Source organism: Helianthus annuus, chromosome 4, assembly GCF_002127325.2.
Source record: "Helianthus annuus cultivar XRQ/B chromosome 4, HanXRQr2.0-SUNRISE, whole genome shotgun sequence".
Lineage (NCBI taxonomy): Eukaryota > Viridiplantae > Streptophyta > Magnoliopsida > Asterales > Asteraceae > Helianthus > Helianthus annuus.
The window spans coordinates 21,163,710-21,188,551 of NC_035436.2; the positions used below are offsets into that span (position 1 = coordinate 21,163,710).

Sequence of the window (24,842 nt, forward strand, 5' to 3'; positions counted from 1 at the left end):
TGTATGCACCAGTTGCACGTCTGGAAGCAATTCGGATCTTTCTTGCCTATGCGTCCTTCAAAGGATTCAAGGTTTATCAGATGGACGTCAAAAGTGCATTCTTACATGGTGTGGTTGAAGAAGAGGTGTACGTCGAACAGCCTCCAGGTTTTGAAGATCCTATCCATCCCGATCGGGTTTGGTTGCTTAACAAAGCTCTCTATGGTCTACATCAAGCACCGCGAGCTTGGTACGCAACCTTATCTAATTATCTGCTGGAGAATGGTTTTCACAGAGGTCTTATCGATTGTACCCTCTTCATCAAAGAACAAGATGGAGATCTTCTACTGGTACAGGTATACGTTGATGATATTATTTTTGGTTCTACTAATGATGTTTTGTGTAGGAATTTCGAGCGTATTATGCAGGATAAATTCGAGATGAGTGCTATGGGGGAAATTCTTGGGCCTACGGGTGCAACAAACTGAGTCTGGGATATTCATCCATCAGACTAAATATGTTGGTGACATCTTGAGCCGGTTCCAGATGTCTGATGCAACGCCCATCGGTACCCCATTGCCACTAAATCACGGAATTACTCCAGACTTGAAGGGTGAATCTGTTAGCCCCTCATACTACCGTGCAATGATCGGATCTCTTATGTACCTCACAGCATCAAGACCAGATATAATGTACCCAACGTGCCTTCTTGCCAGATATCAAGTTAACCCGAAGGCCTCACATCTTGCAGCTGTAAAAAGGATTTTTCGTTATTTGAAGGGTTGCCCTGACACCGGTCTATGGTACCCTAGGGATAATAACTTTGACTTGATCGCTTTCAGTGATTCTGATTTTGGCGGATGCAAAATCGACGGCAAATCCACAACGGCTGGATGTCAGTTTTTGGGAAATCGCCTAGTCACATGGCAGTGCAAGAAGCAGACATGCGTCGCTACATCAACATGCGAAGCTGAATACATTGCTGCCTCGAGTTGTTGCTCCCAAGTTCTTTGGATCCAACAACAATTACGCGACTACGGTTTTGAATTCCTAACTACGCCTATTTATGTTGATAATTCTGCTGCATTACAGATCACTAGAAATCATGTGCAGCATTCAAAGACCAAACACATCGAAATCAAATATCACTTCATACGTGATTGCTTTGAGAAAAGGCTAATCGATGTTGTTAAGGTCCACACCGATGACCAACGTGCCGACCTTTTTACCAAAGCATTTGACAAATCACGATTTGACTTTTTATTATTGGTAAACGGCGTTAAGGTCAAGCAAGAGTAAAACCAACATCGGAAAATAATTTTTGTAAATATCGTTGTGTTTAAATTTGTCTTAGTTTATTGATTTTAGGGGGAGTAAATCCAAATTTGAAAATACAAAAACATCGAAAAATTTAAAAACACAAAAACAATAGAAAAACAAAAATGAGTTTCCTGGCGAGCAAAAGAGAAAATGATAGTACATCAGTGGTCTATCCAAACCTCTTTAAACCTTAAATGAAAAACGATAAGCAGCTCTATATAAGATGTATCGGTAGGCTCACAATCATTTTAAAGTGTGCAGGGTGATATAAACTTAAATCGACTGAAGACCAGGTGGGAACCATTCATTGGCATATGGTCTTAGTACCGAAATTTCGTTTGATAGATTACCGAGGTTCTGAGATATTCGGTCTTTATGCTGCTTATCATCTGGGTATCATGGTTGTTTCTTTTACTGAAAAACAACGGGGACGCAAGTCTATATCTTCCATGATACTATACATACATGTACATATTGCATTCGACCTCAATAAGTGATAAACAATCACATGTCCAAACAAATAAGTCATAAAATATCACATTTATCCGGGAGTCAAGTTCGTCTCTCTGCTGTACGAAAGTACTGACCTGTTCACGGACTTGCTCCTGTGCCCTCATGCATCGAAAATCAAGTTCCTCATCAATAAGTGATTATATCACATAGGGCTTGTTTTTAAATCAAAATAAGTGAGAATCTCACATCATATACGGTCAAACAGATGATAATCGGTATACTCACCGGTAAGATGAACCCTCGTGCATACCTTGATACGGGAATGTGTCGTGATGTGGATGAACATCGGTCGGTAAGTATAAATCATACCTTAATGTATCCCCTAGTCATGATTACATCTGATAAGTTGAGCTTATGTGGACAACAATACCGATAATCGTTATAGGATGCTTATCTAAATATTAACTAACTGAACAACAAGAGCGTTTTGGCATGACCGTACACTGATATGATTCTCTTACCCTCGAAACTCGCAAAAAGAATGTCTGTAAATATTTATTTACTGCTTTCAGTCTTTACTTTCGAAAAATTCAAAAATACCAAAAAGATTTTAGGTGTGTTTTAGTATAAACTTTCTAAAAGCCAAAAAGATTTTATTTCTGTCTTATTTTCGATCGTACGATGTTGGAGCTCGAGTCTTCGTTACCTGAAACCTGACTGAAAACCGAATTGACTAAATCTTCATAAACGATCGAAATTTGCAAGTTTTGAAAGTTAGAAGCTAAATTGATAAATTTATTAAACTTTCAAACTGTCGAACGGTGTTTGATTGAAATATGGTCATACGTGTGTCGTTTGTTTATACTAACTATATTCCAAGCAGTTGTTCTCATTACGCGTTTAGATTTCTTGCATGTGCAGATTCTAAAGGCAAGGAGAACATGGTCGATGACAAGCTTCGGAATGAAGACACGACGTGAAGGCACTCAAAAGATGAAGATGATCGAGTTGCCGCTGTCCATCATCAACACCACAAGGATCTCAAGTTCTAATGATCAAGTCTTTCACGAGCATAACTCAAGGGGGAGCTTATGTTAAGGGGGAGTTTGTCAACACATTTCCTATATGATACGGGGAGTTTGTTGATACACTTTCTGCTTTCAAGACGTGAAGACTTTGAAGATCCTCTGACATAGAAGACATGAAAGGCGAATCTCGCGAGTAGCGTCCAAGGGGGAGTTTGTTGATACATGTTTGTTGACGCGACTCGATGCGACGTGATTCGATCAAAGCACACGACTTTCCTCCGTCGTGTACAAGATCAAACATGGGCCAAGATGGATAAAGGACTTAGATTTAGTCCATGGGCTGAAACAAGACATGGGTTTAAACCAAAGACGGCAAAACAGAAGATGGGCCTTACACTTTGGGCCAAAGCCCAATCTCGGCGAAACAAAACTGGAAGTCGACGAAACAGAATGTTTCGTCGACATGGATTCCCTTTCGTCGACCAAGATTCCATTTCGTCGAGAATATTGTGTTTCGCCAAGTTTCTGATTCGCCAAGTCTGATTCGTTGAGATAGTTCTGTTTCGTGGTGTCTGTGACTATATATAGTCAGTCTGTGGATAAGAAAAAGGGAGAACACAGAGAGCACAAACACACACACACACGAGAGAACTTAGAGAGTTTATAGAATACATCTGTAAACATTGAGCTTGTAACTGATCTTTTCATACGTATTAATACAGAGGTGTTAATCGGTGAATATTGTGTGTCGTTTATTTGCGTGTTCTATCTCGGTTTGCTATCTCGGTTGGATTCCGCACAACCGGGGTGGTTTGTATACAAGGTTTAGGCGACTAGATCCTCCTAGCCGGACCTACAAACCTTGAGGTCATAAAAGCAGTTTTGGAAAAGACTAGTGTGGAAGGAGTTTAAAAATACTGTGAAGTACATGTGTAGCTATTTTGCAGAGGTGACAACTTCAGTCAATTCGTTACGAGTGGGTCGATCTGAGTTGTGTTATATATCAAATTGGGTCATATAAAAGGTTAACTACAAAGGGGAATGAGTCAAAATAGTTGAAAGTTTCAGTCATCCTTTTTTAGTTTATACACCTTTGTGTATCATTTTATTTAAAAATGTAGATTATTATGTAGTGTTACCGTTACATTGTCGTTCGTGTATCATAACTGGTACATTGATTAAGTATAAGAGATGTACAAAAAGGTGTTTGCGGGTCTACCAACTTGTTTTGACCCATTCCAGAAAGGGACTAGTTTCGACCCTACTGTTTTGTTTAATGGGTATGGAAAAAGCTTTTGATCCCACGCCAAATGCAAAAAAAAAATAAAAAAAAATAATAAATTGATGTTAGATGAATATAATTCGAGCAGAATGAGAATGACAAAGAAAATGGTATGAATACCCCATGTTAGTTACGGAAGGAAAAAAAGAAAAAGAAGCTACAAGGTGAAGAAATTTCGATAGATTGATTTGTAATCTAATATGGTTATAATGGTGTTGTTGCCTGGCCAAGAACAAATTCGGTAACTTCCTCTAAAATTTGTTAGATTTCCTGATTTCTGAGTTTTATGGTTTTGAAGGATGATGAAGATAGATCATAAAAATGACTTGATAAAACGAAAATGGTTAACATACAGAAACATATATACTCGAATACATAAACGGTGGTAACCGCTATTCTAACTTATACTAGGAAATAATAATAATAATAACACTATCTAGCTTATAACTATATATATAAATATATATAGATATATATATATATCTAACAAAATTCCGATCCGTTGAACTTTCAAGTTTAATATTTGTGTGTTTTTCCGCCCATTTTTGGGTATTTTTGAAATACCTGGTCGGATTGTATCTGAGTGTGTATGAACCCGCAACTAAAGGGCTGTTCTAAAAGCACTTACGAACAAATGCAAATAAAACAAATAAAAAAGTTAATATTTCGTTTTAAAAAGAAGGTATAAATTAACATTTTTTTTATAATTATCAGTTTTTGAATTACAAGATTGGTTGCAAATAAATTTAGAAATCTATCATTGGTTTTCGAAAAGGGTATAACTTACTTACCATTGTATTTATAAATAAAGTAGGTTATCCTCGTGAATACTCACGGGGTTGGAGTTGGACCATATACAACAAATGGAAAATAAAAAAAACTACCTATAGCCACCCAAACATAATACAAAACAACAATTAATTAATAAGTTAATATATAGCCTATAATAATATTTAATTATCAATAGTCTAATTATAAAAGTAAAGAAAATTTGATGCTTCGTTATCGTGACTTTTATCAATTCAACTGCTTCCTTTATCATTTCAAACGGTGTATCCGTTTTATCATTCAAACAACGTATTCATTCATCATGTGGTGATTCTTTAACAGTTGCGACGATTGCAACGACAGCAATGTTATATTGTATATATAAAATATAAATGTTTGATATATGTATTAGGAAGAGGGGCGTGCCAAGCTGTGCGAAGGGGATGAAAATTAAATGTTAGTTGCGCGAGGAAGTTGATTGTTGGTGACCTCATTTGCTTTTTGTAGTAGTTATAGGTAATATATAATAATCCGCTGTGTGAAGTTGTTATATTGGTTCACATTTAATTTGATATGTTGGTTATGTGTTGGGGGACATAATCTATTCGATACAATTTACGATTGTATGGCATACATAAATTTATAAGGTAATTTAACTCATTTCTTTAACTTGTCATAGGACACAAGTCTATATTCACTGTGTTCAGTTCGACTCAAAGAAGATTCAACAACTCAGACATGTCTAAATTGCAATAGCTACAGTTAAATTTAACTTATTTCATGTCACAACATAAAGAAAAGGCGAAAGAATAGTTCAGTTTGTGCTCACTACATGTCTGCATACATTTCAACATAACAGTCATTTTTTATAAACCCATCGTTCGCACCCCTTGAAAATATTTTCTAGGTCCGACACTGATCTCTCATTCCCTTACCCACCAGCCCAGCCTCTCTACCTTGTGTTTTATTCACCTTTCCAACTTTTTTTAAAAACAAAAGAAAGATAATTTAATAGCATTTCAAAACATATAGCAACCTTTTGTTTTAAAAGTTGATGTAACGGTTACATTTTAAGCTACAGTCATCACATTTGAGTTGGAAGTTATAGCTCATACACATCCACAAACAATGATTTTTTTTAAATGTAGTTATAAATAAATGATATAAATCAACCTTACTTTTATAGCTATCAATTTTAAACTAGAAGATTGGTTGGAGCCTTCTGTTATAGAATCGCGCTCTCCAAATATAAGTGTATACCATTTGATGTAACGAGCACACGGTATTCTTTAGTAAAAGGCGAAAGAATAGTTCGCTTTGTGCTTACTACATGGCTGCATATCCTCCAACCATACCGACTGCCTTTTTTAATACTTCCTTCATCAATCTCTCCTTCTGTTACCCAGCGGATGTGGGATTAATTGATAACCTTCTCACCTTATGTTCTATACACCTCTGGAACTCCCTAACCAAATTAGAACAAGAAAAATAAATGGTCAAATGACAAAGAAAGCGGCGGCAATTGGCGTATCAAAAGCCAAAATGAAGAAAAAGAAACAAATTCTTGAAAATAATTTGAGCTGGATGAGGCCTGGCCAAGAACAAGTTAGCTAAGGTGACTTCATCGCAACCTTTGTTCAACTTTCAAGTTTGATGATTATTTGTGTAGTTTTTAGTTCCAACGCCACTAACTGAGCTTGAATAACTTTGTTATATATTTACAAAAGCTACACTGAAAATTGGATGGAGCCCTTCTAACAGAAGATGCTCTTCAAAAGTAGTTGTATGCCATTTAATGTATAACTAGCACAAGGTATTCTTTAGTAAAAAGCGAACAAATAGTTGGTTTTGTGCTCGCTACATGGCTGCATGCCTTTCAATTTAACATTGTACAATTATCAAATTTGAACTAGTATACTGGCTGTAAAAAAAAATTCAAATTTTTTTTACAAAACAGGTAAAAGAAATTTAACTAGAAGATTGGTTGGAGCCCTTCAATAACAGAAGAAGCTCTCCAAAAATAAGTGTATGCCATTTGATGTAATGAGCACACGGTATTCTTTAGTAAAAGGCGAAAGAATAGTTCGCTTTGTGCTCACTACATGGCTGCATACCTTACAACATTGCCAACTGCAGTTTTTATTACTACCTTAACTCTTGTCTCTTTTTCTTACTCTCCCTATGTGGGATTGATAAGCCACTCACCCTGGATTATTATGTGATAATGTTATTGTAATAATATTGTTCAATTTGTATAACCATATATACCTAATAATGAAGCATAAATCTTGACCAAAAGGTGCTTGCGGGTCTACTAAACTTGCTTTGATCCGTACCAAAAAGGGACGGGTTTGAGCCGACTATTTTACTTTTGACCTTTTCAAAACACCAAATCCCCATAACCATTCCACTATACGCTTTTTGCCTGGGAAAGACTTACCTTAACCACTAGGTTGAGGAGCACCGATACTGTGAAGCCAATTACTGGACTTTGCGCCATTGCTATTTTGTGTAAAAACATACATGTACCAAACATTCCTAAAAGTAGATTTTCGACTAAAGGGTGTTGTTATTGTGGATATTTAACCTTTTTTGTATCAAGATCTGAAAGAAACAAATTTGTTGTTGGTGCATGGCATAAAACAAGTTAGGTGACTTCGTCTCATTCTGTTAACCTTCAAGTTTAGCATTTGTGTAATTTTTACAACAGGTCATAAACGAGCGTGTCTGAATATATTTGAACACAGTACTAAATGTTCTAAAAGTAACTACCAATTTTAAACTAGAAGATTGGTTGGAGCCCTTCATTAATAGAGGAAGCTCTCCAAAAATAAGTGTATGCCATTTGATGTAACGAGCACACGGTATTCTTTAGTAAAAGGCGAAAGAACAGTTCGCTTTGTGCTCACTACATGGCTGCATACAATACACATATACCAACTGCCTTTATATAACTACCTTTCTCCATCTCTCCTTGTTTCACTCGGCTGATGTGGGATCAATATATTCAATATTTCAATAATAATAATAATAATAATAATAATAATAATAATAATAATAATAATAATAATAATAATAATAATAATAATAATAATAATAATAATAATAATAATAATAATAATAATAATAATAATAATAATAATAATAATAATAATAATAATAAAAGAGTTAAACCTTTGTTTTTGATAAATCCATATCATAGCGATCTGCCTTTGATGAAATGTAACAATATGTGAGACAATTTGTCTCTTGTACTTGTTCTTGACCATGATTCATGTCTCGTGAACAAGTACAAGAGCATTTTGATCTTCTTAATGACGGTCACGGGTCATGTTGTCCTTGGTAAGAACAATGAAATCATGAGTACGTTTTACGTTTAATTTTTCCGAGAATTATTATATTTTATGAGGTTTACATTATGTTGCATTTACAAGGCTAACAATTTAAAATGGAGGCCATTGTCAAGAAACCATGCGACAAAGGTATAGCGAACCCAATAATGACCGAAGCTACTTTTGTGCCCCGTTTCCCCCGGTTTGTGAATCTTGAAAGCGAAGCACAGTTTCAAAACTCTCAAAGAAAATCAAAATTTGAAGTTACATTAAAGCAAACAATTTGGATAATGTAGTAAAAACTGGTATCAAAGATAACTTGTTTGTGATGCAAACTCACCTTTTAGTATACTATACAGGTGAATTTACATGTAATAGTTAGTCTTAAGAGTCATGAGCATGTACTTGCACACACGGTAAGATCAGCCTGATCGCAGGTTTCAGATATCTTGTGGTTTGTATATCTTTTAACAGCATATACCAACTCTAACTAATGGTGTTTGATTAACTTGTTATGTGTTTACAAATGCTAGACTGAAAATTGGTTGGAGCCCTTCAATAATAGAAGAAGCTCTCCAAAAATAAGTGTATGCCATTTAATGTAAAGAGCGCACGGTATTCTTTAGTAAAAGGCGAAAGAATAATTCGCTTTGTGCTCATTACATGGCTGCATACCTTCCAACCATACCAACTGCCTTTTTATAACTACCATTCTCCATTTCTTCTTCTGTTACCCAGCCGATGTGGGATTAATTAATAAGCATTTCCCCTTGTTTTATTCACCTCTGGAAATCCCACACCAAGAAATGAGTAGATGTAAAAATAGAATATCGACTTGGAGGACCAAAACGGTTAGATCTAAAATCGAATGACTAAACGAGTAAAATAATATTTAAAGGTATTTAATTATTATTTTAATTATCTTAGTATTAGATCTAATTAGTTTCTAAGAACAGGAATCCTGGTAGGATTAAATTGTTTTTAGTATTTATAGTCTTGTAATTTATATTCATTCACAAAAATTAATAGAAGTAGCTTGTGAATCTCGTTTGTATTCATCTCTCTAATGCCGTACTCAGATTTAACCGTAGATGACTTTATCTCAAATTTTGTTCAACTATCTAAAAATACTAAATACAGTTAGAACACCAGTACTACATCGATATTTGTTTTATTCAAATCATAAATATATATTCATCACTATCAAATAAAATTTTTGAGATGAGTTCAAACATGTCTCATCTTTTAAGCTAAACACAAGCTCAACTCGATAACCTTGACTTCCTTCGTAATCTACATTCAAGTTTGACAACTAAACTCAAACTCAACTCGATAACCTTGACTTCCTTCGTAATCCACATTCGAGTTTGACATCTTCATAATGCACACACTCAAGTTTTACTTTGTAAAAAAATTTATGCTCGAGTATCTTATAATTAATATTTGAATTTAATTACGAAGAAGATTAAAGAAGCTTCAAATGATCTAAAATTGAGAACTGCCGGTTAAGTGGAGTCAAATTTAGTCCTAGTTTTGTCAATCCAACCCCGTTTTGGCCAACCAGTCAAAATATTTCTTTTAAGTGGAGTCAAATTTAGTCCTAGTTTTGTCATCACAAGACAGTTGGAACTGGGAGTTGAATTCGGATGGGATCTTTTCCGTTGCATCGTGCCGTAAATTATTAATTCAACATGCTGTTCCATATTATCCTTTCGAATGGGTCAAATGGGCTCCAAAAAAGGTTAATATCTTCGGGTGGCGAGCGGAACAAGATCGACTTCCAACTCTTAAAGGTTTACATAATAGAAAAGTGCATTGCGGGCCGGCTCTGTGCAGATTATGTGGCGAAGCGAAGAAGATTCAAACCATTTGTTTACCTCTTGTTCATCGGCTGCGATTCTTTGGCAAAAAATTAGTGCTTGGTGTAGTATTCCCCAGGTATACGCCTATAACGTAAGAGATCTTCTCCAAGTTTATAAAACTTTAAATGTGTCGGGAAACAAAAGAAAGATGGTGCGGCTAATAATCCTAGCGGCATGTTGGATGGTCTGGAAGGCGCACAACGAACTGATTTTTGCTGGAAAACGGACTCATGTTGACGGCATATTCGGAGAGGTGCAAGCCATGACTTTCCTATGGATCAATCATAGATCCAAACAAGGAGTTTCAAGCTGGGAAAACTGGGTGACGTTTAGTGTTGGATAATCTTCAATGTAACTGTTTTATTTGTTGTTTGCTAGTTTTCGTGTAGCCTCACTGGGCGTTGTTTTTTTGGTTCTGTACTAGTGTCTTACTAGTCAAAACCTCCTGTACTTAGTTGGGTGAAATGAATGTTTGTTGTTTGCTGATGAAAAAAATATATATATATTTCTTTTAAACCCATTCAATCTACTCATTACGAGGCTACGGTACTTTAAACCCGATTGTCGCACGCGTGCAGAAGCAACCTACAGTTTGTTGTCTTAAATGATTAAGAACTTAAACAGCCAATGATCTCTAGATCAAGTGGTGGAGGGCTTGCATCTCTCTTGAGAGATGCAGGTTCGACTCCCACTTTGTGCAGAGTGAGACACTGGTGGGCAATGATAGGAGACCCAGGGAAATCTGGGTTGGATCCTTGAGTCAAACGGGTTTTACCGGTAATTTCACTGTCGTGCCTATAAGCGGGTGGGTTACCGGGTTTTCCCCGGCAGGAACACGAGCATGTCAGTGTGAATCGTAGTCTCGCTAGCCAGAATCACATCATTTCAAACCACCAAAACCCGGTTTTACATAAACATTCTTGATTGGACTTGACTAATAGTAGGAAACTAAGTGTTATTTTTTCACAAAATTATTGGCGGTCCCATGAGTTCCAGTAATAGGTTAAAAGACGTATCACACAAGACCATAAGAGGTAAATCAACCTGAACAGGCAACCCGCTACACGAGATTTTTCGCTAATATCTTGGATTTTGTCCACTCCCTTAAGTTGGAACCAGCTCGTCTACACGGGCATGAAAATATAATTACACGTTTAAAGATTCTTATTTTAGAAAAACATAAATATATTCATGGCCGAAACTCAATCCAATAGCTTGAGACTTCATTAAAGCCTCGAACCAGACGAGCACAAGTCAAATTTCAGACAAATGCATCAATAATGAACTCAAGCCTGGAATAACTGGTTAGGCACGGTCATATGCGGTCCTAACTTGGTTATTTGCTTTATATGGTTCTTCAGTAACCAACACAAACCATTCATTACAAGTTTGCAATACTTTTAGACCAAATGTTAGACGAATGCAAAAGCAAACCGCAGTTTCGGAAACCATGTATAGAAATCAAGAACTGATACTGAAGAGCTTTGACTGATATTCCACCTAAATGTCAACTGCAATCTTGGCATCAAGACATGTGAATTCTTCATAAAATGCCTTCAAATGCTCATATGAATGCTTCACATCATCAACTGCACACATCTCTCTTATGCTATGCATAGACAATTGTGGTGCCCCGATATCGACTGTGCGAATCCCGGTCCCACTGGCCAGAATCGGCCCGATGGTTGATCCGCAAGGCATGTCGTTTCTAACCACGAAGTCCTGTTTACATAAAAGCTTTCTTGATTAAGCGTGCGCATTAATTATAAAATAATATTGTGTACAAACTTATTGGTGATTTCATCTTTAATCTTCGATAGAGGTGCCCAAATGTGTAATGGGTCAGGATGTGAAACTATAAGAAGAAACAAACCACCAGGGCTGTAATCGAGCCGAGCCAGGTCAAGCTCGAACTTAAACGAGCCAGCTCGGCTTGGCTCGATTATCTAATCAAGCTGAAAAGTTGAGCTCGAGCTTGGCTCGTAAAATGTTCCAGTCAGCTCGAGCCAGCTTGTTATTTTTTTTTTTTACAAATATTGATAACATAAATAACAAAAAAATTAAAAATACACATATATCTATATGTAATATTTTTATTTGGTAATGTTTTAAAGATCGAAAGGCATGTTAAAAGTACTATATGTATAATTTTCGTTTATTTTCTAATATTTTAATAAGTTATTGATTAATCAGACTTAAAATGTTAACACTTCAACCCCCTCCCACATGTTTTTATTTTAATACATTTAAAACTAAAATAATAATTCGAGCCGGCTAGCGAGCTCACGAGCCAAGCCAAGCTTGAGCTCGGCTCGATTACAATCACGTTTTCTTCAAGCTTTTTCTGAGCAAGCTACAAGCTTTTTGAACACCCCTGATTGTTCAACTCAACGGAAAACCAGAAACGAATAACGGACCAACCTGAACAGGAAGATTGTGTTTGGCTGCTATTTCCCTGAATATGAAGGCAGTAACAGCATTAGTGGCATATCGTTGGTTTGCATTGTGTTTGATCACAAGCCCGGAATGTAGCTTTGGTTGATGGTTCTCTTCATGTTTGTCCTGAGAAAAAAAAAATATAATATATGACATTGATATTTGCATAAAATGAATATCAGTTACCGAAAACTTAAAGGCTATGCGCACAGACCATATAATTTGGATGCAAGGCATGTGCCATGTCAGCAGACACCAAAAAGCTTCTTTGGATGGCCTTTTCTAGTAACTGCATAAAAATAATGGAAACAAAGCATCAGAGATCAATGTAGATGAAAATTTGAAAATACATTAACTATTTAGAAAAAAAAAAAAAAGTGTTTACAAGTCAACTCAACTTGTTTCTGCATGTTTTTCAACCCGCCCATTACAGAAAAAAATGAATATGAGGTGTTACACATTGATTATATACCCTATATTAATTTACAAAATTTTCTCCCCTCACAAAAACACTATTCCTTTTTCTTTTCTTTTAACCCTTCGTCTTTTACACTTCTGACCCTATAGTTTTCATCTTTTACATATTTGTCACAAAAATTTTCTATTTTTAACCCCAACACTTTTCCACTTTCAACTTTGGTCCCCTGTACTTTACATCTTTTACAAATGTCATTTTATGATTTGTTTTAGGTTTTGCGAGTTAACATGTGTGGTTCAACGTTTTTACATCTATTGTTTGAAACTCGCGGGTCCTAAGCCGAGTTAGTTATTCTTTTCTATTTTTACTTTTTCGGTCTAATTTTTGCGAGTTAACACGCCATAACATAACGTGCGTGATTCATCATTTTTACGTTTACTTTTTGTTCAGCTTAACGGTCCCGCTGCAAAGCACAGTCATAGATACTAGTTAATTAAAAATATAGACGAAGAGAGTTTTCAAGTTAACGCAGCCCGTTTCACCGCGTACTGGAAACTACATGTTTCGACCTGTACCAGAAACTACCCGTTACCTAACCCACCCATTACAGATTAAATAAAATAGGACATGAAGTTATTCTTACCTGTGAATCTGAAGAAAAGAAGGTTGTAATGCGGGAAAGAGCATCAAACATAACGGGAGATCCAGCACCTTGTGCTGAATTAGATCCAACCTCTTCATGATCAAATAGTGCCACCATTCTTACACCACTCTCATCTTCAAGACTTTTTTCTGACACCGTTGCATCTATTAACGCCTGTAATAACCAAAGTCTTAGAAACCCAAACCCATAAAACACACACATACGCAGATACATATAAAGCAGTAATTCTTACCTTCAAAGAGCAGAAAGACATGCAGAGATTGTCGAGCCTTCCAGAGAATATAAACTCCTTCATTGCACCAGCAATAACACTTGGTTGAGTGTCACATGCTTGTAATTCAAAATCACAAATGTCATCTGGTTTACACCCAGCCTGAGCTGCAAGTAGCTACAAAACGGGAACTGAACGATTAGTACATTCAAGTAAATTAACATGTTGCGTTTTTAAAAGTGATTATGTGATATCAAATAACGAGAAGCATATAATCGGCTATGACAGAATGCGTAGCAAAAGACAGTGTTTGAATGTGTTTTTGTTGTTTGAAGTTATGATGATCAGTTAATTGGTTGTGACTTGTGAGGGTGTTTGACAAATTCTCGTAATTTAAGTTACTGATGACAAAAAAACGATATTTTTAAAATATAAGAATCTATTTTATATCAAGTATAATAATATCTTCTATAAAATTATTTATTAATAGCTTTACAACATGTCTATACACACATACATATACAATTCCAACAACTATCTTTTTATCATAATAGGTCATCATGAACAAAAATGTAGATGAAAATTGTATAAAATAAAGAAACAATATGGGTAAATTAGTACTTCAAATTTTCCTAATATATGGTATAAAACTGATTATCTAAAACTCGATTATTTGACCCTTCATAATCATACAATCAGCAGCACTACATCCAAAAACTAAGGGGGCGTTTGGTTCGCAGAATGATTTGGAATTGGAATTGGAATAAGAATTTGAAGGAATTGGATTTGAAATTTACACATTCCAATTGGAATTGGAAATTGTTGGAATTGGAATCTCAATTCCATTTTTGTTGTGTTTGGTTGTCAAATGAATTGGAATCAATCACCCGGCACCCACAACCTCAACCACTAGTTCGGGTCAAAACGGTTTGGGTCGAAACGGTACGGGTCGAAACAGTTCCCGTCGAAACGGTTCAATTCGAAACGGTACTTGTCAAAACGGTTCACGTCGAAACGGTTCGATTCGAAGTGGTTCAAGTCGAAACGGTACGGGTCGAAACAGTTCGCGTCGAAACGGTACTCGTCAAAACGGTTCGCGTCGAAACGGTTCGATTCGAAGTGGTTCAGGTCGAAATGGTAAGTGTCGAAACAGTTCGCGTCGAAACGGTATGGGTCGAAACGGTTCGAATCGAAACCAGTATGGGTCGAAACGGTTGAAGATTCCAATGAATTTACTTTAATTCCTTCACATATAGAAAGGATTTTGAATTCCTTTAGTTAAAGGAATTTGAAGAAATTCATGCCTAATTCCAATTCCAATTCCATTGTCAACCAAACACATACAGATTGGAATTGGGATTCCAATTCCATCAAATTCTGTGAACCAAACATCTTAAGAGATGGAATTCAAATTCCAATTCACTTAAATTCCATTGAATTCCTGCGAACCAAACGCCCCCTTAAAGATTATTATGGTGCTTCAAGTAACAATAACCAGATAATCAGTTTCGTGTCACACATCCAAACACACCTTAAAACAAATATTAGCTAAATGGCAGTTTAGTTCATAGACCTTCCACTTCCACAAAAGATAGATAAAAGGCAAAAATAAACAAATAAAATGCATTACCTGCAAAAGAAGAGAATGATGCTTCTGGCTATTTGGGCTTTCAATGGGCTTCCCATCTGGGCCATTATCAGCAACCACTTTATTGAGCTCAGCCTAATAAACATATACTTTACTCGGAATTACCAATTATTTAACAAAATGCGTCACCAATATATTCGAATAAAACTCAAAAAAAAATCACCTTAACAGATGTCGCCAACACAGGAGCCAGATGAGTTTGTGCATTGACCTTAAATCCATCATTAACTCCCCTATATAGCCAAAGCCAACACAGCTACTAGAGTAAGAAATTTGACCCGTTTACAGGGGTAAAAAAATAGCTTCAAAGGAGACGATAAACAGGATGAAAGTTACCGGTCCAGGTGGATTGCTAGGGTTGGAATACGCATAATAGGCTCTTGAAGTCTAACAAGCCTATGTGAGTAAGATGCACCGTCACTTTTTCCTTCTTTAATAATCAATCTTCCAGCAATGGTCAAATCACGGTCAAACCATGTATGCCACAAACCACCTCCATATGTCTGAACACCAACTTCCAAATAGCCACCTTTTGATACCTAACAAGATACATCACATCATTGATCACATCATTAACGTACAAAAAGAGTTAATTACTGTTTTCGTCCCTATGGTTTGTCAAAAATCACTATTTCAGTCCATTAGTTCCAAATTTGCGATTTCAGTCCCTGTGGTTTCACGTTCGTAACCATTTCAGTCCCTGTACTAACAGAATAAATGGATTGAAATGGTTACGAAAGAGAAACCACAGGGACTGAAATCGCAATTTTTAAACTAATGGACTGAAATAGTGATTTTTGACAAACCATAGGGACAAAAACAGTAATTAACTCCGTACATAAATATAAGAGAAATTACCTTTGAAACAGGCTTTAGTTTAAGACAAGGGCTGTCGGTATGTGCACCAACTATGTGAAACCCATTTCCAGCAACATATCTGAACAATAAGATGAAAATTGTTATACCGAATAACAATTATATGATGTTAAAACTTGAAAATTATATGATGTTAAACCCTAAAATTTGAAGCCCCTTAATTATGGTGCTCAATATAAAGACGGTATTAAGTATTAACATCAACTGTGCAAGAGTTTAACTGGTCATCGACTCGCAACCAAATATGAACACATACTTTTTGCCAATGGCAAACGCAACAACAGTGGAGTAATTCCTTGTGAAGAAATACTTCTTTCCAGCTTGTAAATTCCAATCTCCCCTTTCAAATATTTGCTCATACCCTGCAGCTTTCAATCGCTTCTTCGCTTCATCTGCAAGTTAAAACAAGAAAACTCACACACCAATCGTAAACACAATGATCAAACAAAATTCGTTGTATCTCAATTTTTTAGTTATCAGTTGATATGAATGAGTGTGGAGCCGGGGGTCTCACTGGAAGCAGTCTCTCTAGTCCTATGGGATTGAGGTAAGACTGTCTACATCTTACCCTCCTCAGACCCTACCTTAGCTTTGCTATTGCCTATTGATGAGATTTACTGAGTGTGATGATGATGATGAGTTGATGTGAATGAGTAATGCTATACAAACACCACCCCAAAAGTGTACACACCAGGCCTACCGTCACGTCATACGGACCCTAAACCATATGACAATGCGAAAATTGGTCACACAGGCCTTATGACTTGACATCGGTCACATCATTTATGTGTCAGTCAAACACATCATACCTTGTTATGATCTGGCAAACACCACATCATATAGGCCCGTTGACCGATTTTCCTGCAGTCATACAACCCATATGACACATTCTACCTACCCTAAACCATATGACATGGCAAAAATTAGCCATACAGGCCTTATGACTTTTAACAATTGTCGCATCATTTCTGTGTTACATAAGCCCTCATATGACATATTTTCTCCGATCATACTACTGGTGTGACATCATACGGCCCGTATGACAACTAAACAATCAATTAGGGTTTTATTACTCTAAATCGCTTTCCTCTGTTTAAAAATTAATATTAATCAGAGAGGGGGTTACCAACGGCATGGAAGGCAGTCGGAGAAGAGTTTAAGAAGTCGATGAGATCGGCGGCGACTGAGCTTTCTTCCTTCGCCATTGATTTGGTCTTCGGAGCGTTGGTGTGTGTGAATGGATACGTTTGCGAGTGAGTGAGTGACTGAATATTTCTTCTGTCCTTTTTTAGTTGGTCTCAACATGATGGAATCTTTTTGTGCCTTGTGTTATTGTGAAGCATGTTTAGCTTTAGGTAAGGCAGAGTGGGTGTTTGGCATTCCTTCTTAAAACTCACTTATTAACTTTAACTTATATAAAGGGAGGAGGGGTGGTCACAAGTAAATAGTGATAGTAATCTATCACTCCCACTATCCAATCAAATCATGTCATGTCATTACCTAATATTTTATCACTAGCGATAGAAATGTAGGGGGTGGTATCACTAGTGATGGAATTCTATCACTCCCAAATTTTTTTAATTTTCATTTTAAATTTATTTTAGTGGGCTGACACACTTCAGTAATTGGACCGATACACTATCTTGGACCGATATACTAGCCGACAACAATTTTGATATTAAAATATGATTGGACCAAAACAATTAATGGGCTGACAACAATTTTGATATTAAAATGTGATTGGACCAAAACAAATAATGGGCTGACACGAGATGCTTTGATGAAATAATATGATTGGGCCGATCAATTGAATGAATCAACAACCGTCCAATTTTTCAAACTTTCAACGCGTTGAAATTATAACGCGTTATATCATGGGCGGCGGCGGTGTTCGTGATGGGATCACGCGTTATGGGTAGTCCATAACGGACCACCCCGCCTGCTCTAAGTCAAAAGTGAGAAGTTAGAAATTCTAACTTCTCAAAAATGACTTCTCAAGGCATAAAATCCTTCAAAATAAGCTAAGTCAATAAGTCATAAGTTGCTCCAAAATAAGCTAACCCAAACACCCCCATATTTGGAAGTTATAGCGTTACAAGGTGTGTAGCGATTGTGTTTTGTAATTTATGTTTCCAAATGTTAAACGGTTTGTTATTTTGGCCCAATTCAGTTTTTTTTTTTTTTTTGTTAAATTAGATCATATAATGATATTTTAGTCTTTTTGTTTATTTATTTAAAAATATATTAAATTAAAGAATAAAACAAAACAAATTAGAAAAACTAATAATATATATTATAATATATAAGAAAATTCATTTTATCACTTTAACCCATCCCCTCTTTTTCTCTGCTTCTCTCCACTCCCACTACCACCATCCACCACTCTCACACAACCACCACCAACTGCCACTCCACCACTATCACACCACCGCCACCATCACCACTACTCTCTATAATTCCGAACTTTCGTGCGTAAAACCCTAGTTTCTGTCAATCGCGTAAACACAAATTCAATCAAACCACAAATAACTCATATTCAAATTCAATCAAATCACAAATAACCTAATTTCGTCATTGTAGTGGTAGTTGTGGTAATAGGGGGTTCTGATCTGTTCGATCTCCAACAGATCGTTGACGATGTGGTGGTGGGGGGTTTCGATCTGTTTAATACGATTTGTGATGGTGGTGGTGTTGGGTTTTAGTGGCGATTAGCAGGTGGCGATGGTAATGGAGGTGGCAGGTTTCAGGTGGGCAGTGGTTATGGAGGTGGTTGGTGGAAGGGGCGGTGGTTATGGAGGCGGCAGGTGTAAGTGGAGGTGGTAATCGGGGTGGCAGGTTTTAGGCGGCGGTGGTTATGGGTGTGACAACTCGAGTTTTCGACTTTCACTTTCGCATTTATTGCACGTTGACTTTGACTGTTTAGTGATTTGACTTGTTTGACTTGTAATGTACACGTTGTGATATGATAGAACGTATTTTGTATTTACATGATTATGTGTTTTACTGTATAATATATCATGAAACTTGTTGAAAAACCTAAACTGTCTAACACATGAAAGAACCCGACGAATCAAACCGATTCGCCATAAACCAGTTCGACGAAACAAGTGTTCGTTTCGCCAAGCACCAGCCGACGAAACAAGTTGTTTCGCCAAGCTTAAGCCGTTTCGCCGGCCCAACCGTTTCGCCGAAGCCCAGTCAGGGCCCAACATGTTATAACTGTGGTTTATAGCCGAGTAGGTTGCATAAGATGATGAGTTTAGCAAAAACCCTAGAGTTTCTTTATCTGTGTGCCGGCATTATTGATTTTTCCCCAAGTTCTCCTTAGCATCCAGTTCATCGTTCTTCCTACTTCGGTTAGTTCAAACTGCTACTTATTCGAACGTGATTGTTAATAGATCTTTATATGTCTGCATACATGTATTTATATCCGATTAGAACATTTATGTGTCTGGTATAATGGTGATGATGTCTAGGGTTGACAACCTTGGTGTTTCGAATCTTGTGATTTGCATTGGTTCATGATTTTTTATGAGTGGTATCTATTCATGCGAGCCGTATGCGGTAGGAACTGTGAAAGGATTGATTTCGGTAGTTATTGGCAACTCATTGATATGTGTAAGAATCAGTAATATACTATATTAGGGTTGATATGATTCATGGTAATTATGATGTGAATACTTGTGTTGTCAGTTTACATCAAATCATATGAATAAATGTGTCAGCCCACTAACCGATTGTATTATGACAATATTTTGGCAGCCACGTGATTATACTTTGTCTGGCCCCAATAATTTTTTAGTTCATTAATCAATATAAGTGTTCCAATAATAACTTACATGTTGTAGCAGTTGTCGGCCATGATGAAGTTATGAATAGATTCAAGGAGTTTAGGCCACTGATCACGTTTGAGGATTTATTATTGGAGTGTTGCATGATTATAGGCTGCTGTTTTGTAATTGCATAAGTGATTTATTGGGTAGTGATGGGCGGCCAAGTAAAGACCATTGGCTGATTGTAATCGGCCCAATGGTACTCATATGCCAACCAATAATTATATTAAGATATATAAATGGTCCGACCTTTAATAGTTATAGAGGGCCCGAGCTTTATATCTTAATATGTTGTCCGAATTCTTGGTATTCAAACAAAGGGGTCCGAGTTTTGTAACTCAATCCACATGTCCAACCTTCAAGCATTGAAAGGGACCGAGTTTGTTGATGAAGCACCCTGTGGTCCGAGTTTTCTAGCTTTCATGCTTGTCCGAGGTTGTGGGGGGTGATACTTAGTTCGACTTTGTTATATGTAGCCTGGTCCGAACTTTGTGACCCCTTTCTCTTGTTAACTTTGTTAAAGCAATGTTTGATGTAACAATAGTTGTTCTAGTCATATAGAATTGAAAGAATGTGGCTTGTTAAAGCTGGTAATCTTGAATAAAATAGGGGGCAGCCCATGTGATTATCTCATCGAACAATATCATTGACATTTTAATAATGATTGTTAGTAGGAATGAAATTTCGTTACATATGTTAACTTAACCCTGTCAAGTGCGCTAACGCTGCTATGCATACCAGTTCTGATAATTCTGATCAACGTTGTTAACACAGTTAAGTTTACCCAGACTGTTAATGAATAACTAAGTCAAAACAAACTGTGAAAGCTCTTGATGTAAAGCTTGAGTTGCATGAATATGATTAGCTGATTATGTGATTCATGATGTTAACTGTCAAACGTTTTGTGACATAGATTATCTGCGTATCATTACGAACATGAACTGATTTATTACACGTGCATACAATAGGACTTGACTGACTACTTGAGAACACAGAGCATAGCATACCGAGCAAACCAAGGTGAGTTCACACAGCCAATGCATGGGGTTCCCAGGGTGGGAATGGGATTGGATTACTTTATTGTACATACTCAGTTGATAGAACTTAACGATAAGAATACGACTAGACTAGTAACACTTATTGAACTGATCTTCGCACACCTGCCAAGGGTTGGCCGCGATATTATGACTGACTTCGCACACCTGCCTTTGGAAGGCCGCGAACTGAAATTTACTAATCTTCGCACACCTGCCTGGGAGGCCGCGATACAGATAAACCTAGTTTAGAACACTTGGGAGGAACATCCCCTAATATCTTCGCATACCTGCCTGGGAGGCCGCGATGGAAACTAATACGATACATGACATAACGAACGAACATACTACTACTCACACTATACTATTACTGAACTGTTAACTGTGAACTCGCTCAACTAGTTGTTGACTCTCTGCTGCATGCCTTGCAGGACATTAGGTACATATGGAGCTTGCACAGGGAGGAGCAGGTCGTTGTGGAGCATGGATCGTGGATGTTTTGATAAACTTTATAACACTTAAACTTATTACATACTTTGGGTTTCATGATTATGCTTCCGCTACTTAAACAATGTTTGGTTTTGAACATCAATCATGTCGTGATGAATTACATTATCTACTTTTATTATTAAATGCTGTGTTCGATATGATTGGTGGCTTGATCCTGGTCAGTCACGCTCCCAAGCGGTGATACTCCGCAGGTGGATTTTGGGGGTGTGACATATTGGTATCAGAGCCATTGGTTATAGAGAACTTGGTTTTAATATGGGAAAAACGTTTTTATTAAAACCGGACTATAACCAGAACAGTGCTCTCAACGATCCACAACGACGCTTCGCTCCACGTGCAAGACTCGACATCCTAGGTAATAAGGTTTATGTTTATTGTCTACATGCTAGAATTGCATAGAACTTTGCTCGTAGTATGCTTACATTACTTTGCTCACTACTTGTTACTGCTTGAGAACACCTATGTGCCTACACTTTTCTGTCATCGCACTACTCGCGAACCATTCATACTTATGCTACCTTACTACTCGATCATGTCTGGACATGCTATCATGAATCAAACCCAGTTGACGGCACCCATTAACGAACAAGTTTCTGCGGCGCTTGCAGCCGCACAAGCAGGAGGTATAACCTGCTATTCCAAACCTATTCTAGGATGTTAGATCCTACTCTCGTGACCCAACTCTCGCGCTTAACCTTGACCTATCTTTCTCGCGCAACGGGTCAGAATGCATAGCAACCTGTCTGCACATTCAAGATTTTCATGGACAGTCGTCCAAGCACATTCAGTGGGACGGAAGGAGCAGTGGGACTACTCCATTGGTTTGAGAAGCTCGAGTCAGTGTTCGAGATGTACCTCAAGGGTCTAGCCTCAGAAATTCAGAGCCATGCTACATCGGCTAACCTCGACAATATCCAAGACATTCAGCGTCTTGCTCATCGCCTCACGGATCAGGCAGTGGAACAGAACGGGCTGCCTAGTTGTATCAGCGCTATTACTACCGCTACCACTTCTGCTACTCCCGCTACTCCTAGTGACACACAAGCGGAAATGGGATGGGTATTCCTGCAAGGGTTCCGCTACCGTTCAGTCTCAAGCACAGCAGCAGCGCAAGAATAGTGATCACCAGAGCCCGAGTCAGCCAACTTCTGGTGGTCAGGGGCAGGGTGGATATCGGGGAATTCACCCAATGTGTAACTAATGCAACAGACACCACGGTGGTTAGTGCAACGAGGGACGTTGCCAGAGGTGTCTCAAGATGGGCCATGAAGCTAAGGATTCAGGAGCCCACGGCCTGCAAATCGGAATCGCCAGTAGCAACAGCAAGCAGAAATCCTATGCAAAGAAAAGATTGTTCGCATTCCTCGTTCTGGTCAAGAACCTCTCGAAGTTCAAGGCGACAAGAGTGGTGCTGTGGTTGGCATCACCTTTTTCTTGAAGGCTCAGAAATGTTTACGGAAGAGTCACACCGCAATTTTGGCTCTCGTTACTGACGTATCAACGAAAGAAAAGAAGTTGGAAGACCATCCAGTTGTACGCGACTTTCCTCAGGTGTTTCCTGAAGAATTACCTGGCCTACCGCCTCGTCGTCAGGTCGAATTTCAAATCGAGCTCGCTCCAGGAGCAGCACCCATAGCTCGAGCACCGTATCGTTTAGCTCCAACCGAACCGGAAGAACTGTCAAAGCAGCTACAAGAGCTCTTGGAAAAGGGCTTTATTCGTCCGAGCTCTTCGCCTTGGAGAGCTCTAGTGTTATTTGTGAAAAAGAAGGACGGTACCTTCAGGATGTGCATAAACAACCGGGAACTCAACAAGGTGACGGTGAAGAACCGTTATCCTCTTCCGCGTAGCAACGACTTATTCGATCAGTTGCAAGGGTCGTGCTACTACTCCAAGATCGACTTGAGGTCAGGTTACCATCATCTGAGAGTCCAGGAGGGGGACGTCTCCAAGATAGCATTCAGAACTCGCTATGGTCATTACGAGTTCCTAGTCATGCCATTTGGGCTTACGAACGCGCCTGCAGTTTTCTTGGATCTTATGAACAGGGTGTGCAAACCCTATCTTGACAAGTTCGTCATCGTTTTCATCGACGACATTCTGATCTACTCCAAGAGTCAGGAGGAACTCGAGCAGCACTTACGTCTTATCTTGGAACTTCTTCGAAAGGAGCAACTGTACGCAAAGTTTTCAAAATGCGACTTCTGGCTTCGTGAAGTCCACTTCTTAGGCCATGTGGTGAACTGGGATGGGATTCATGTCGATCCATCCAAGGTGGATTCGATCAAGAACTGGCCTGCACCGCGTACACCGACGAAAATACGCCAATTCTTGGGTTTGGCGGGGTATTACAGACGATTCATTAAAGACTTTTCGAAGATCGCGCAGCCGCTTACTATGCTGACACAGAAAGGTGTCACCTACCGTTGGGGAGATTCCCAAGAGACCGCTTTTCAGTACCTAAAGGATAGGCTTTGCAGTGCACCTATTCTCTCACTGCCGGAGGGCACAGATGACTTCGTGGTTTATTGTGACGCATCGATACGGGGTCTAGGTTGTGTATTGATGCAACGGGATAAGGTTATTGCTTACGCTCCGCGGCAACTCAAGATTCATGAGCGGAACTACACGATGCACGATTTAGAGCTGGGAGCTGTTGTTTTCGCGCTTAAGATATGGCGACACTACCTGTACGGTACCAGGTGCACGATTTACACCGATCACAGGAGTCTCGAGCATATTCTTAAGCAAAAGGATTTGAACATGCGTCAACGAGGTGGGTTGAACTACTGAACGACTACGAATGCGCCATCAAGTATCATCCAGGCAAGGCCAATGTTGTGGCCGACGCCCTCAGTCGAAAGGACACCCTACCTAAGCGCATGCGAGCGCTACAGCTTACTATTCAGTCCAGTCTTCCTGCACAGATACGAGCTGCTCAGATAGAAGCACTGAAGCCCGAAAACGTCAAGGCTGAAGCCTTACGCGGCTCAAGGCAACGCATGGAACAAAAGGAAGACGACGCCTACTATGTAATGGGGCGTATTTGGGTCCCACTCTATGGCGGTTTACGAGAGCTTGTGATGGACGAAGCACACAAGTCTCGCTACTCGGTACATCCAGGGGCGGATAAAATGTACCACGACATCAGGACAACTTATTGGTGGCCTAGCATGAAGGCCCACATC

General features: G+C 38.3%; 1 protein-coding gene and 5 non-coding genes across 6 annotated transcripts; all 6 read right to left on the reverse strand.

The window, feature by feature from the left end:
- Positions 1–6,046: 6,046 nt before the first annotated feature.
- LOC118491967 lies at positions 6,047–6,166 on the reverse strand. Its single transcript, XR_004892412.1, has one exon. It is a non-coding gene; the product is annotated as a U5 spliceosomal RNA (small nuclear RNA).
- Positions 6,167–6,577: 411 nt separating this feature from the next.
- On the reverse strand, positions 6,578–6,698 carry LOC118491989. The gene has a single exon (XR_004892433.1). It is a non-coding gene; the product is annotated as a U5 spliceosomal RNA (small nuclear RNA).
- Positions 6,699–6,819: 121 nt separating this feature from the next.
- Positions 6,820–6,938, reverse strand: LOC118491857. Its single transcript, XR_004892302.1, has one exon. It is a non-coding gene; the product is annotated as a U5 spliceosomal RNA (small nuclear RNA).
- Positions 6,939–7,631: 693 nt separating this feature from the next.
- Positions 7,632–7,748, reverse strand: LOC118491923. Its single transcript, XR_004892368.1, has one exon. It is a non-coding gene; the product is annotated as a U5 spliceosomal RNA (small nuclear RNA).
- Positions 7,749–8,712: 964 nt separating this feature from the next.
- LOC118491901 lies at positions 8,713–8,831 on the reverse strand. Its single transcript, XR_004892346.1, has one exon. It is a non-coding gene; the product is annotated as a U5 spliceosomal RNA (small nuclear RNA).
- Positions 8,832–11,226: 2,395 nt separating this feature from the next.
- On the reverse strand, positions 11,227–17,642 carry LOC110935895 (probable aspartyl aminopeptidase). Its single transcript, XM_022178241.2, has 11 exons — positions 17,404–17,642; positions 16,534–16,669; positions 16,260–16,338; positions 15,738–15,940; positions 15,565–15,634; positions 15,384–15,476; positions 13,775–13,930; positions 13,522–13,695; positions 12,675–12,749; positions 12,446–12,586; positions 11,227–11,746 (listed from the first exon to the last, which is right to left on the reverse strand). Exons 1-11 carry the CDS (start codon positions 17,480–17,482, stop codon positions 11,525–11,527), a joined length of 1,428 nt encoding a protein of 475 aa, XP_022033933.1. The 5' UTR covers positions 17,483–17,642; the 3' UTR covers positions 11,227–11,524.
- Positions 17,643–24,842: the final 7,200 nt, after the last annotated feature.

Bases quoted from the DNA above. Each gene is read 5' to 3' on its own strand.
- LOC110935895 (XM_022178241.2), bottom strand. From the start codon at position 17,482: ATGGCGAAGGAAGAAAGCTCAGTCGCCGCCGATCTCATCGACTTCTTA. The intron at 15,477-15,564 runs GTGATTTTTTTT...TATGTTTATTAG, and splicing joins TGTTGGCGACATCTGTTAAG to GCTGAGCTCAATAAAGTGGT. The intron at 12,587-12,674 runs GTCTGTGCGCAT...TTTTTTTCTCAG, and splicing joins CCTTGCATCCAAATTATATG to GACAAACATGAAGAGAACCA.